Source organism: Lathamus discolor, unplaced genomic scaffold, assembly GCF_037157495.1.
Source record: "Lathamus discolor isolate bLatDis1 unplaced genomic scaffold, bLatDis1.hap1 Scaffold_220, whole genome shotgun sequence".
NCBI classification, from domain to species: domain Eukaryota; kingdom Metazoa; phylum Chordata; class Aves; order Psittaciformes; family Psittacidae; genus Lathamus; species Lathamus discolor.
In genome coordinates, this window is record NW_027069249.1 from 62,499 (window position 1) to 74,693 (window position 12,195).

At 54.5% G+C, this 12,195-nt stretch overlaps 2 protein-coding genes across 2 annotated transcripts; both read left to right on the plus strand.

Moving 5' to 3' along the window:
* Positions 1-1,735: 1,735 nt before the first annotated feature.
* Positions 1,736-8,416, plus strand: PAGR1 (PAXIP1 associated glutamate rich protein 1). The gene is made up of 7 exons (XM_065664499.1): positions 1,736-1,778; positions 1,899-2,068; positions 3,551-3,565; positions 3,624-3,931; positions 4,757-4,839; positions 6,482-6,864; positions 7,219-8,416. Exons 1-7 carry the CDS (start codon positions 1,736-1,738, stop codon positions 7,531-7,533), a joined length of 1,317 nt encoding a protein of 438 aa, XP_065520571.1. The 3' UTR covers positions 7,534-8,416.
* Positions 8,417-8,796: 380 nt separating this feature from the next.
* INO80E (INO80 complex subunit E) lies at positions 8,797-12,019 on the plus strand. The gene is made up of 3 exons (XM_065664500.1): positions 8,797-8,925; positions 9,842-9,912; positions 11,654-12,019. Exons 1-3 carry the CDS (start codon positions 8,842-8,844, stop codon positions 11,727-11,729), a joined length of 231 nt encoding a protein of 76 aa, XP_065520572.1. The 5' UTR covers positions 8,797-8,841; the 3' UTR covers positions 11,730-12,019.
* Positions 12,020-12,195: the final 176 nt, after the last annotated feature.

Sequence of the window (12,195 nt, forward strand, 5' to 3'; positions counted from 1 at the left end):
TCGGGATTGATAGCGATTGATCGGGATCGATTGATAGGGATTGATTGGGATTGATAGGGATTGACAATGATTGATAGGGATTGACAGGGGTTGATAGTGATTGGTAGTGATTGGCTGTGATTGATCGGCACTGATTGATCGGCAGTGATTGATTGGCAGTGATTGATCGGCAGTGATTGATTGGCAGTGATGGTTGGCTGTGATTGGCTGTAATTGATCAGCAGTGATTGATCGGCAGTGATTGATCGGCACTGATTGATCGGCTGTGATTGGTTGGCTGTGATTGACTGGCAGTGATTGATCGGCAGTGATTGCTTGAGTGCCATTGACCCTGATTAACAGCAGCCCCAGTGACTCACAAGTGCCCTCAGGGCCTGCCCTGCCCCATTGCAATGGGATTGATGCCCCCCCCCCGCCTCGCCAAGTGATGGGCATTGATGGGTATTGATGGGTATTGATGGATATAGATGGATATTGATGAACATTGATGGATATTGATGAACATTGATGGATATTGGTGGATATTGATGGGTATTGACGGGTATTGATGGGTATTGATGGATATTAATGGGTATTGATGGATATTAATGGATATAGATGGATATTGATGGACATTATTGATGGATATTGATGAACATTGATGGATATTGGTGGATATTGATGGGTATTGACGGGTATTGATGGGTATTGATGGATATTAATGGGTATTGATGGATATTAATGGATATAGATGGATATTGATGGACATTATTGATGGATATTGATGAACATTGATGGATATTGGTGGATATTGATGGGGTATTGACAGATATTGATGGGTATTGATGGATATTAATGGATATCGATGGATATTGATGGGTATTGATGGATATTTATGGATATCGATGGATATTGATAGATACTGATGGATATTGATGCACATTATTGATGGGTATTGATGGATAGTGATGACTTTTGATGAATATGGATGGATATTGATGGGTATTGATGGGTATTGATGGATATTTATGGATATCGATGGATATTGATAGATACTGATGGATATTGATGCACATTATTGATGGGTATTGATGGATAGTGATGGCTTTTGATGAACATGGATGGATATTGATGGATATTGATGGACATTATTGATGGATACTGATGGATATTGATGGATATTGATGAACATTGATGGATATCGATAGACATTGATGCACATTGATGGATATGATCATATATATGATCATTCATATCCATATGAATGGATACTGATGGATATTGATGGACATTATCGATGGATATTGATGGATATTGATGGTCGATTGCCAGCTCCCATTGCCCATTGACACTCCAGCCACGGATTGACAGCTCCCACGTGCTTATTTAATGCTTCCTCGCCTCTGTTTTGAGTAAAAAGAGCCAAATCCTGCCCAGGCTTCGTCTCGCCTTCATTTGGCCCCAAAATCACAGCAATTGCACCCAATTTGAGCCCTATAATGGGTTACATTGGCTCCAATCACTGCATGGTGGGGGGGTGGGGCCACAGGTCCCTTTGGGGCACGGCATTGAGCTTACGGCCGGGGACTTTAGGACCGCGCTCTCCCTCTCCTCCTCCTGATTGGCTCGTTGCACGTCTGTGACACCACGAGAGCCAATCAGCGACGGCGGGGGGGCGGGACTGACGCGTCTTAAAGCGGCAATAATGTAATGCACCTACAGCTTCTTAAAGCGGCACCCATCCCTTAAAGCGGCAATGGCGGGTTGCAAAAGGATCATTGCGGGAGTAAGAGGTCCCAGTAGGAACCCTGCCCATCCTAATTCACTACAACCTTAATTGCAGCCGTGTTAATGAGCGAATCAATTGCTACACTAATTAACCGCTTTAAATCGGCCCCACATCGTATTGCCGCTTTAAGAACGCAACGTCTCCATGGCAACGCTCCCCAGTGTGTGTCCCCCTCCCATCCGCACGCATGCGCAGTCGCGCCTCCCGGGGAAGCGGGAGCCGGCCCAAGATGGCGGCTGCGGGCTGAGGGGACCGGAGCCGCTTCGGGCCCGGTCGGAGCTGAAAGGGTCCGGATACGGGGTAGGGACGGGAACGGGGCCCGGGTCGTGCTATGGGGGCCTGGTTCTAGTTATAGGGGTCGGGTTCGTGCTATGGGGGTCGGGTTCGTGCTATGGGGGTCGGGTTCGTGCTATGGGGGTCGGGTTCGTGCTATCGGGGTCGGGTTCGGGCTATAGGGGTCAGGTTCGTGCTATAGGGGTCAGGTTCGTGCTATAGGGGTCAGGTTCGTGCTATGGGGGTCAGGTTCGTGTTGTAGGGGCTCAGTTCGTGCTAGAGGGGATCAGTTCGTGCTATGGGGGTCGGGTTCGTGCTGTGGGGGTCGGGTTCGTGCTATAGGGGATCAGTTCGTGCTATGGGGGTCGGGTTCGTGCTATGGGGCCCGGTTTGTGCTATCGGGGTCGGGTTCGTGTTATAGGGGCCCGGTTCGAGCTATGGGGGTCGGGTTCGTGTTATAGGGGCCCGGTTCGTGCTATCGGGGTCGGGTTCGTGTTATAGGGTCCTGGTTCTTGTTATAGGGGTCGGGTTCGTGCTATGGGGGTTGGGTTCGGGCTATGGGGGTCGGGTTCGTGCTATGGGGTCAGGTTCGTGCTATGGGGTCGGGTTCGTGCTATAGGGGTCGGGTTCGTGCTATGGGGGTAGGGTTCGTGCTATAGGGGTCGGGTTCGTGCTGTGGGGGTCGGGTTCGGGCTATGGGGGTCGGGTTCGTGCTATAGGGGCTCAGTTCGTGCTATAGGGCTCAGTTCGTGCTATTGGGGTCTGGTTCGTGCTATGGGGGTCAGGTTCGTGCTATAGGGGTTGGGTTCGTGCTATAGGGGTCAGGTTCGTGCTATAGGGGCTCAGTTCGTGCTATAGGGCTCAGTTCGTGCTAGAGGGGATCAGTTCGTGCTATGGGGGTCGGGTTCGTGCTATGGGGGTCGGGTTCGTGCTATGGGGGTGGGGTAAGGGGTATGGACGGGCCTGGGTCTGGGCATGGTGGTGGGGCGGGGGTCTCTGTGGGTCTCTATGGGGTCTCTATGGGTCTCTGGGTCTCTATGGGTTCCTGTTGGTCTCTGTGGGTCTCTTTGAGGTCTCTATGGGTCTCTATGGGGTTTCTGTGGGGCCACTGTGTGTCTGTATGTGTCTCTATGGGTCCCTATGGGGTCTGTATGGGTGTCTATGGGGTCTCTATGGGTCTCCATGGGGTCTCTATGGGTCCCTATGGGTCTCTGTGGGGTCTGTATGGGTGTCTATTGGGGCTCTATGGGTGTCTATGGGGTCTGTATGGGTCTCTATGGGTCTCCATGGGTCTTTATGGGTCACTGTGGGGTCTCTATGGGTCCCTATGGGTCTCTGTGGGGTCTGTATGGGTCTCTATGGGGTCTCTATGGGTCCCTATGGGTCTCTGTGGGTCTCTATGGGTCTCTATGGTCTCTATGGGTCTCCATGGGGTCTCCATGGGTCTCCATTTGTCTCTATGGTTCTCCATGTATCCCTCTGCATCCCCCCCCCCCCCCCCCCCCGCAGCCCCCATGGACCCCTCCCCCCCCCTCCGCCCCCCCGCCCCCGCTTCCTCTGTGGCTCCTCCCCCTCCGTCCCCCCCCCCCCTCCGCCCCCCCCCCCTCCGCCCCCCCCCCCCCCCTCCGAGCCCGAGCCCTGGGAGGTTCCATGCAGCGACGAGGAGGGGGAACCCCCCGGGGGGTGGCTGCCCCCCCCCGCCGACATCCGCCGCCTCTACGAGCTCCTGGCTGGGGGGGGGGGGGGAGGCTGTTCCGGCCCCCCCGCCGCCCTCCCCCCGCTGCTCCGCCTCAGACCCCGCCCCCGCCGAGAGCCCACCCCGGAGCCCGACAGCGACGAAGAACCGGGCGCCGTGGGGCAGCCCCATAGCGACGGCGAGGAGGAGGAGAAGTGGGGTCTATGGGGCCTTAAAGGGGATCTGGGAGGGGGTTAAAGGGGGGCTCTGGGGGGTTAAAGGGGGTCCTGGGGGGCGTTAAAGGGGGTCTGGGGGGCGTTAAAGGGGGTCTGTGGGGGGTTAAAGGGGGTCTATGGGGGGTTAAAGGGGGTCTGTGGGGGGTTAAAGGGGGTCTATGGGGGGTTAAGGGGGTCTGGGGGGTTAAAGGGGGTCTATGGGGGGTTAAAGGGGGGTCTGTGGGGGGTTAAAGGGGGGCTGTGGGGGGTTAAAGGTGGTCTATGGGGGGTTAGAGGTGGTCTGTGGGGATAAAGAGGGTCTATGGGGGGTTAAAGGGGGTCTATTGGGGTTAAACGGGGTCTATGGGGGGTTAAAGGGGGTCTGGGGGGGTTTAAAGGGGGTCTATGGGGGGTTAAAAGGGGGGCTGTGGGGGGTTAAAGGGGGGCTGTGGGGGTTAAAGGTGGTCTATGGGGGGTTAGAGGTGGTCTGTGGGGGATAAAGAGGGTCTATGGGGGGTTAAAGGGGGTCTATTGGGGTTAAACGGGGTCTATGGGGGGTTAAAGGGGGTCTGGGGGGGGTTTAAAGGGGGTCTATGGGGGGTTAATAGGGGGGCTGTGGGGGGTTAAAGGGGGTCTATGGGGGGTAAAAGGGGGTCTATTGGGGTTAAACGGGGTCTATGGGGGGTTAGAGGTGGTCTGTGGGGGATAAAGAGGGTCTATGGGGGGTTAAAGGGGCTCTATGGGGGTTAAAGTGGGTCTATGGGGGGGTTATAGGGGTGTCTGTGGGGGGTTAAAGGGGGGGCTCATTTCGGGCTCCCCCCTTAGACCTCCCCCCCCCACTGAGTTCGACTTCGACGATGACCCCGCCCCCCCCAAACCCGCCCTCATCGACCGGCCCCGCGCCCCAGGTGGGTACCAAAACCCCCAACCCCCCCCAAAACGCCTAAAAACACCCCCAAAATGGCTCAAATCACCCGAAAAAACGCCAAAAAACATCCCAAAACCACCTAAATGCGCCTCAAATCACCCCAAAAACGTGTAAAAACACCCCCAAAACGCGTAAACCCTCCTATAACTGCCTAGAAACACACCAAAACACCTAAAACCACCCCAAAAACGCCTAAAATCACCCCCAAAATGGCTCAAATCACCCAAAAAAACGCCAAAAAAATCCCAAACCCACCTAAAATCACCCCAAAACCACCTAAATGTGCCTCATATCACCCCAAAAACGCGTAAAAACACCCCAAAACGTGTAAACCCTCCTATAACCGCCTAGAAACACCCGAAAACACCTAAAACCACCCCAAAAACGCCCCTAATCACCCCAGAAATGCCTTAGACCACCCCCAAATGCCTAAACCCACCCCAAAACTGCCTGAAAACGCCGAAAACCACCCAAAACCACCTAAAAAAGGCTAGAAACACCTAAAAACGCCTGAAATCACCCCAAAAATGCCTCAAAACACCCCCAGAACACCTACCCCCCCCAAAACCTCCTAAAAACACCCAAAAACGCCTAAAGTCACTCCAAAAACACCTCAAAACACCCCCAAAACGCCTCAAATCACCCCAAAAACACCTCAGAACAACCCCAAAACGCCTAACCCCCCCAAACCGCCTAAAACCATCCAAAACCGCCTAAATCCTCCCCAAAACCGCCTCAAATTGCCCCCAAAACGCCTCAAGCCACCCTAAAACCGCCTAAAACCGCCTAAAAACACCCAAAACTGCCTAAACCCACTCCAAAAATGCCTAAAAATGCCTAGAAACACCCAAAAACTCCTAAACCCACGCCAAAACCACCTAAAAACGCCTAGAAACACCCTAAAACCGCCTCAAATCGCCCCAAAACGCCTCAAGCCACGCCAAAACCGCCTAAAACCACCCAAAACCGCCTAAACCCACTCTAAAATGCCTAAAAATGGCTAGAAGCACCCCAAAACGCCTAAAGGCACCCCAAAACCGCCTCAAACTATGCCCAAAACACCTCAAATCACCCCAAAACGCCTAAAGCAACCCAAAACCGCCTCAAACCACCCCAAAACCACCTAAAAACGGCTAGAAACACCCCAAAACTGCCTAAACCCACCCCAAAACCACCTAAAAACGCCTAGAAACACCCCAAAACGCCTAAACCCACTCCAAAAATGCCTAAAAATGGCTAGAAGCACCCCAAAACGCCTAAAGGCACCCCAAAACCGCCTCAAACCACGCCCAAAACACCTCAAATCACCCAAAAACGCCTAAAGCAACCCAAAACCGCCTCAAAGCACCCCAAAAACACCTAAAACGGCTAGAAACGCCCCAAAAACGCCTAAGCAACCCCAAAAACGCCTAAAACCACCCCAAAAACACCTAAAAATGGCTAGAAACGCCCCAAAACGCCTAAAGCAACCCCAAAACCGCCTCAAACCACCCCAAAAACGGCTAGAAACGCCCCAAAACGCCTAAAGCAACCCCAAAAACGCCTAAAACCACCCCAAAAACGCCTGAAACCACCCTCGAAACGCCTGAAAACGCCTGACGTGCCCCCCCCCCCCCCCGCAGGCCCCCCCTCTCGCGGCCGGAAGCGGGAGGCGCGCTTGGAGAAGGTGCTCTCGGACCTGCAGCGCCACCAGCGGCTGGAGGAGCAAATCCTGCGCACGGGCAGGGACCTCTTCCCCCGGGGCCCGAGGGGGAGCCCCCCCCCAAGCGGGGCCCGGGGCTCCTCCTGCGGCAGCGCAAATACTGAGCAACCCCCCCCGGCAGCGGGCAACGGGCCCCGAACGCCGGGAAACGGCCAAAAACCGGCCCGAACGCCGGGAAACGGCCAAAAATGCCTGGAAACGGCCCCCGGAACGCCCGGAAACGGCCCCAAAACGCATGAAAACGGCCCAGAAACGGCCCCAAAATGCATGAAAACGGCCCTGAAACGGCCGAAAACGGGCCCCAAACGCCGGGAAACGGCCCCCGAAACGCCCAGAAACGGCCCAAAACGGGCCCCAAACGCCGGGAAACGGACAAAAATGCCTAGAAACGGCCCCCGGAACGCCGGGAAACGGCCCCAAAACGCATGAAAACGGCCCTGAAACGCCCAGAAACGGCCCCAAAATGCATAAAATGGCCCTGAAACGGCCGAAAACGGGCCCCAAACGCCGGGAAATGGACAAAAATGCCTAGAAACGGCCCCGGAACGCCAGAAATGGCCCCAAAATGCATGAAAACGGCCCTGAAACGCCCGGAAACGGGGCAAAATTGGCCCCCAAACGCCGGGAAACGGACAAAAATGCCTAGAAACGGTCCCGAAACGCCGGGAAACGGCCCCAAAACGCATGAAAACAGCCCCGAAACGCCCAGAAACGGCCCCAAAACGCATGAAAACGGCCCTGATACGCCCGGAAACAGCCCCAAAACGCCAGGAAACAGCCCCGAAAACGCCGGGAAACGGCCCCAAAACGCATGAAAACGGCCTTAAAATGCCAGGAAGCAGCCCCAAAACACATGAAAATGGCTGCAAAATGCCCGGGAACAGCCAAAAACTGCCCCCAAAACGCCGGAAACAGCCAAAATTGCCTAGAAACAGCCCCGAAACGGCAGGAAATGGCCCCAAAACGCACTAAACCAGCCCAGAAACGGCCAAAAACGGCCCCTAAATGATGGGAAACAGCCAAAAATGCCTAGAAACGGCCCCAAAACGCCTTGAAACAGCTCCAAAACGCTGGGAAACAGCCCCAAAACATGAAAATGGCCCCGAAACACCAGGAAACGGCCAAAACCGGCCCCCAAACGCCGGGAATCAGCCGAAAATGCCCGGAAACAGCCAAAAAATGGCCCTGAAATGCAGGGAAATGGACAAAAATGCCTGGAAATGACCCCCAAACGCATGAAAAAGGCCCCAAAAAGCATGAAAATGGCCCCAAATCGCTTGGAAACTGCCAACATATGTGAAAACGGCCCCAAAACGCCCGGAAACGGGCAAAAATGCCTGGAAACGGCCCCAAAACACCTGAAAATCGCCCAAAATGGATGCAAACGGCCCCAAAACGCATGAAAACTGCTCCAAAACAGCATGAAAATGACGCCAAAACGTTTGAAAACTGCCCAAAATATGTGAAAACAGCCCCAAAACGCCGGGAAACAGCCAGAAACGCCCAGAAACGGCCCCAAAATGCATGAAAACGGCTCCAAAAAAGCATGAAAATGACCCCAAAACGCTTGAAAACTGCCCAAAATATGTGAAAACAGCCCCAAACGCCGGGAAACGGCCAAAAACGCCCGGAAACAGCCCCAAAACGCCTGAAAACGGTCCCAGAACGCCCGGAAACGGCCCCAAAACGCCGGGAAACAGCCCAGAACGCTTGGAAACGGCCCCGAAACGCCCGGAAACGGCCCCAAAACGCCGGGAAACAGCTCCAAAACGCCTGGAAACGGCCCCAAAACGCCCCAAACTGCTGAACCCGCCCAAAGTGCCCGAAACGCAATAAAAATGGGGCTTGGGGAGGAGTTTTGAGGCGTTTTCACTGAGTTTGGTTAAAGGGGGGGGGGCGCACCCGCGTTGTGGCCCAAAGCGGCCCCAAATCCCCCCTAAATAGCCCCAAATCCCCGTTAAGGCCCATTTAAGGCGATGGGGCGTGGCTTAGGCTCGCCCCGCCCACCACAAACCACGCCCACCTCCATGCTCCGCCCTCCTCACTCCGACTCCCACCCCCCCCCCGCTTACCAGTGGGCGTGGCTCCGCCCTCCCCCTCACCCAATCGCGCTCCACGCCGCTCCGTGCGCGCAGCCAATGGGAGCGGCGGTGTCAGCGGGCACGGAGGCGGGACTTCGAGAGGCCGGCTCAGCCAATCGGAGCGCGGTGAAGGGCGGCGCCGGCCAATGGGGAGCGGCGAGACGGAGCGCGGGGGCTGCCGGGGAGGAGGAGGCCGGAGATGAACGGGGCGGCCGAGGGCGATGGCGGCGGCTACAAGCGGCGGTACCGGGCCCTGAAACGGCGCCTGAAGCTGCTGCTCTACGTGAGGGGCCTGGGGGGGGCTCTGGGGCGTTAAAGGGGGGCTGTGAGGGGTTAAAGGGGGTCTGTGAGGGGTAAAGGGGGTTTATGGGGGTTAAAGGGGGCCTATGGGGGTCTATGAGGGGTTAAAGGGGGTATATGGGGGTTAAAGGAGGGCTATGGGTGATCTAATGGGGTTTAATGCTGCTTAAAGGGGGTCTATGGGGGTTAAAGGGGTCTATGAGGGGTTAAAGGGGGCATATGGGGGGTAAAGGGGGTTTATGGGGGGGTTAAAGGGGGTCTATGGGGGTTAAAGGGGGTTTATGGGGGGTTAAAGGAGTCTATGAGGGTTAAAGGGGTTCTATGGGGGGTTAAAGGGGGTCTGGGGGGTTAAAGGGGGTCTATGGGAGTTAAAGGGGGTCTATGGGGGGTTAACGGGGGTCTATGGGGGGTTAACGGGGGTCTATGGGGGGGTAAAGGGGGGCTATGGGGGTTAAAGGGGGCATATGGGGGTTAAAGGGGGTCTATGGGGCGTTAAAGTGGGTTCTGTGGGGGGTTAAAGGGGATCTATGAGTGTTAAAGAGGGTCTGTGAGGGGTTAAAGAGGGTCTATGGGGATTAAAGGGGGTCTATGGGGGGTAAATGGGGTCTATGGGGGGTTAAAGGGGGTCTGTGGGGGTTAAAAGGGGTCTATGGGGGTAAAGGGTCTCTATGGGGTGTTAAAGGGGCTCTATGTGGCTCTATGGGTGGTTAAAGGAGCTCTATGGGCTTTATGGGGCTCTATGGGGTGTTAAAGGGGCTCTATGGGGGGTTAAAGGGGCTCTATGGGGCTCTATGGGGTGTTAAAGGGGCTCTATGGGGCTCTGTGGGGGTTAAAGGGCTCTATAGGGCTCTATGGGCTCTATGGGCCCTGTACCCAGAATCCTTTGCGTCCCCCCCCAGGAGCAGGAATGTTTCCAGGAGGAGCTGCGCCGCGCCCAGCGCAAACTGCTCCGGGTGTCACGTGACAAGAGGTACCCGCACAGCCCATAATGAGCCCAGATGGGCCAAAACAGCCCCAAGTGAGCCCAAAATGAGCCGAAACTGCCCCAAATGTGCCCAAAATGAGCCAAAACAGCCCCAAATGTGCCCAAAATGAGCCAAAACAGCCCCAAATGTGCCCAAAATGAGCCAAAACAGCCCCAAGTGAGCCCAAAATGAGCTGAAACAGCCCCAAATGTGCCCAAAATGAGCCGAAACTGCCCCAAATGTGCCCAAAATGAGCTGAAACTGCCCCCAAATGTGCCCAAAATGAGCCAAAACAGCCCCAAATGTGCCCAAAATGAGCTGAAACTGCCCCAAATGTGCCCAAAATGAGCCAAAACAGCCCCAAATGTGCCCAAAATGAGCTGAAACAGCCCCAAATGTGCCCAAAATGAGCCGAAACTGCCCAAATGAGCCAAAAGGAGCTGAAACTGCCCCAAATGAGCCCAAATGAGCTGAAACTGCCCCAAATGAGCCAAAACAGCTCCAAATGAGCCAAAACAGCCCCAAATGTGCCCAAAATGAGCTGAAACTGCCCCAAATGAGCCCAAAATGAGCTGAAACTGCCCCAAATGAGCCAAAACAGCCCCAAATGAGCCCAAAATGAGCTGAAACTGAGCCCAAAATGAGCTGAAACTGCCCCAAATGAGCCCAAAGTGAGCTGAAGCTGCCCCAAATGAGCCCAAAATGAGCCCAAATGAGCCAAAACAGCACAAAAAGAGCCAAAACAGCCCCAGATGAGCCCAAAATAGCTCTAACAGCCCCAAATGAGCCAAAACAGCCCCAAATGAGCCAAAATGAGCCAAAACAGCCTGAAATGAGCCCAAAATGAGCCGAAACAGCCCAAAATGCACCCAAAATGAGCTGAAACAGCCCCAAATGGACCCAAAATAAGAGGAAACAGCCCAAAATGACCATAACCAGCCCAAATGAACCCAAAATGAGCTAAAATGGCCCAAAATGGACCCAAAATGACACAAAACTACCCGAATTGAGCCAAAACAGCCCAAAAATTACCTAAATTGAGCCAAACCTGCCCAAAATGTTCTCAAAATGACCCAAAACTGCCCAAAATGGACCCAAAATGAGCCGAAAGAACCCAAAATGACTCGAAACGAAACGCCTCCAAACTGACCCAAACCAGCCCAAACTGACCCGAAACACCCCAAACTGACCCAAACCAGCCCAAACTGACCCAAACCAGCCCAAACTGACCCGAAACACCCCAAAATGACCCAAACCAGCCCAAAATGACCCAAAATGCCCCAGAACTGATCCAAACCACCCAAAATGACCCCAAATCCTCCCAAAAGCACTTAAAAAGACCCAACCCCCCCCCCCAAATTTGCCCTTTCTATCCCCATATAGAGACCCCATAGAGTCCACACAGAGACCCATAGAGACCCCATGGAGACCCTTTAAAGACCCATAGGGACCCATAGAGCCCCCATAGGGACCCATAGAGGCGCATAGAGACACTGTAGAGACCCCATAGTGACCCCATAGAGACCCATAGAGCTCCACAGAGACCCCATAGAGAACCATAGAGCCCCGTAGAGCCCCATAGAGAGCCATAGGGACCCATAGAGCCCCCATAAATCCCCATAGAGACCCACAGAGCTCCACAGAGACCACATAGAGAGCCATAGAGACCCCATAGAGCCCCATAGATCCCCATAGAGCCCCCATAGTGACCCATAGAGCCCTAACCTCCCCCCTTCTCCCCCCCAGTTACCTCCTTGACCGGCTCCTGCAGTACGAGAACGTGGATGACGACTCCTCAGGTACCAATGGGGGTGCCCCATAGACCCCTATAGAGCCCCCATAGACCCCTATGGACACCCTATAGACCCCTATAGAGACCCTATAGACCCCTATGGACACCCTATAGACCATTATAGAGCCACGATAGATCCCTATGGACGCTATGTAGACCCCTATTGAGCCCCTATAGATCCCTATGGACCCCCTATAGACCCCTATCGAGCCCCCATAGATCCCTATGAACCTCCTGTAGACCCCTATAGAGCCCCCATAGATTTGTATGGACACCCTATAGACCCCAATAGACACCTCATAGACCCCTATTGAGCCCCTATAGATCCCTATGGATCCCCTATAGACCCCTATAGAGCCCCCATAGATCCCTATGCACCCCCTATAGACCCCTATAGAGCCCCCATAGATCCCTATAGACCCCCTATAGACCCCTGTGGAGCCCCCATAGATCCCTATGGACCTTCTGTAGACCCCTGTTGAGCCCCTATAGATCA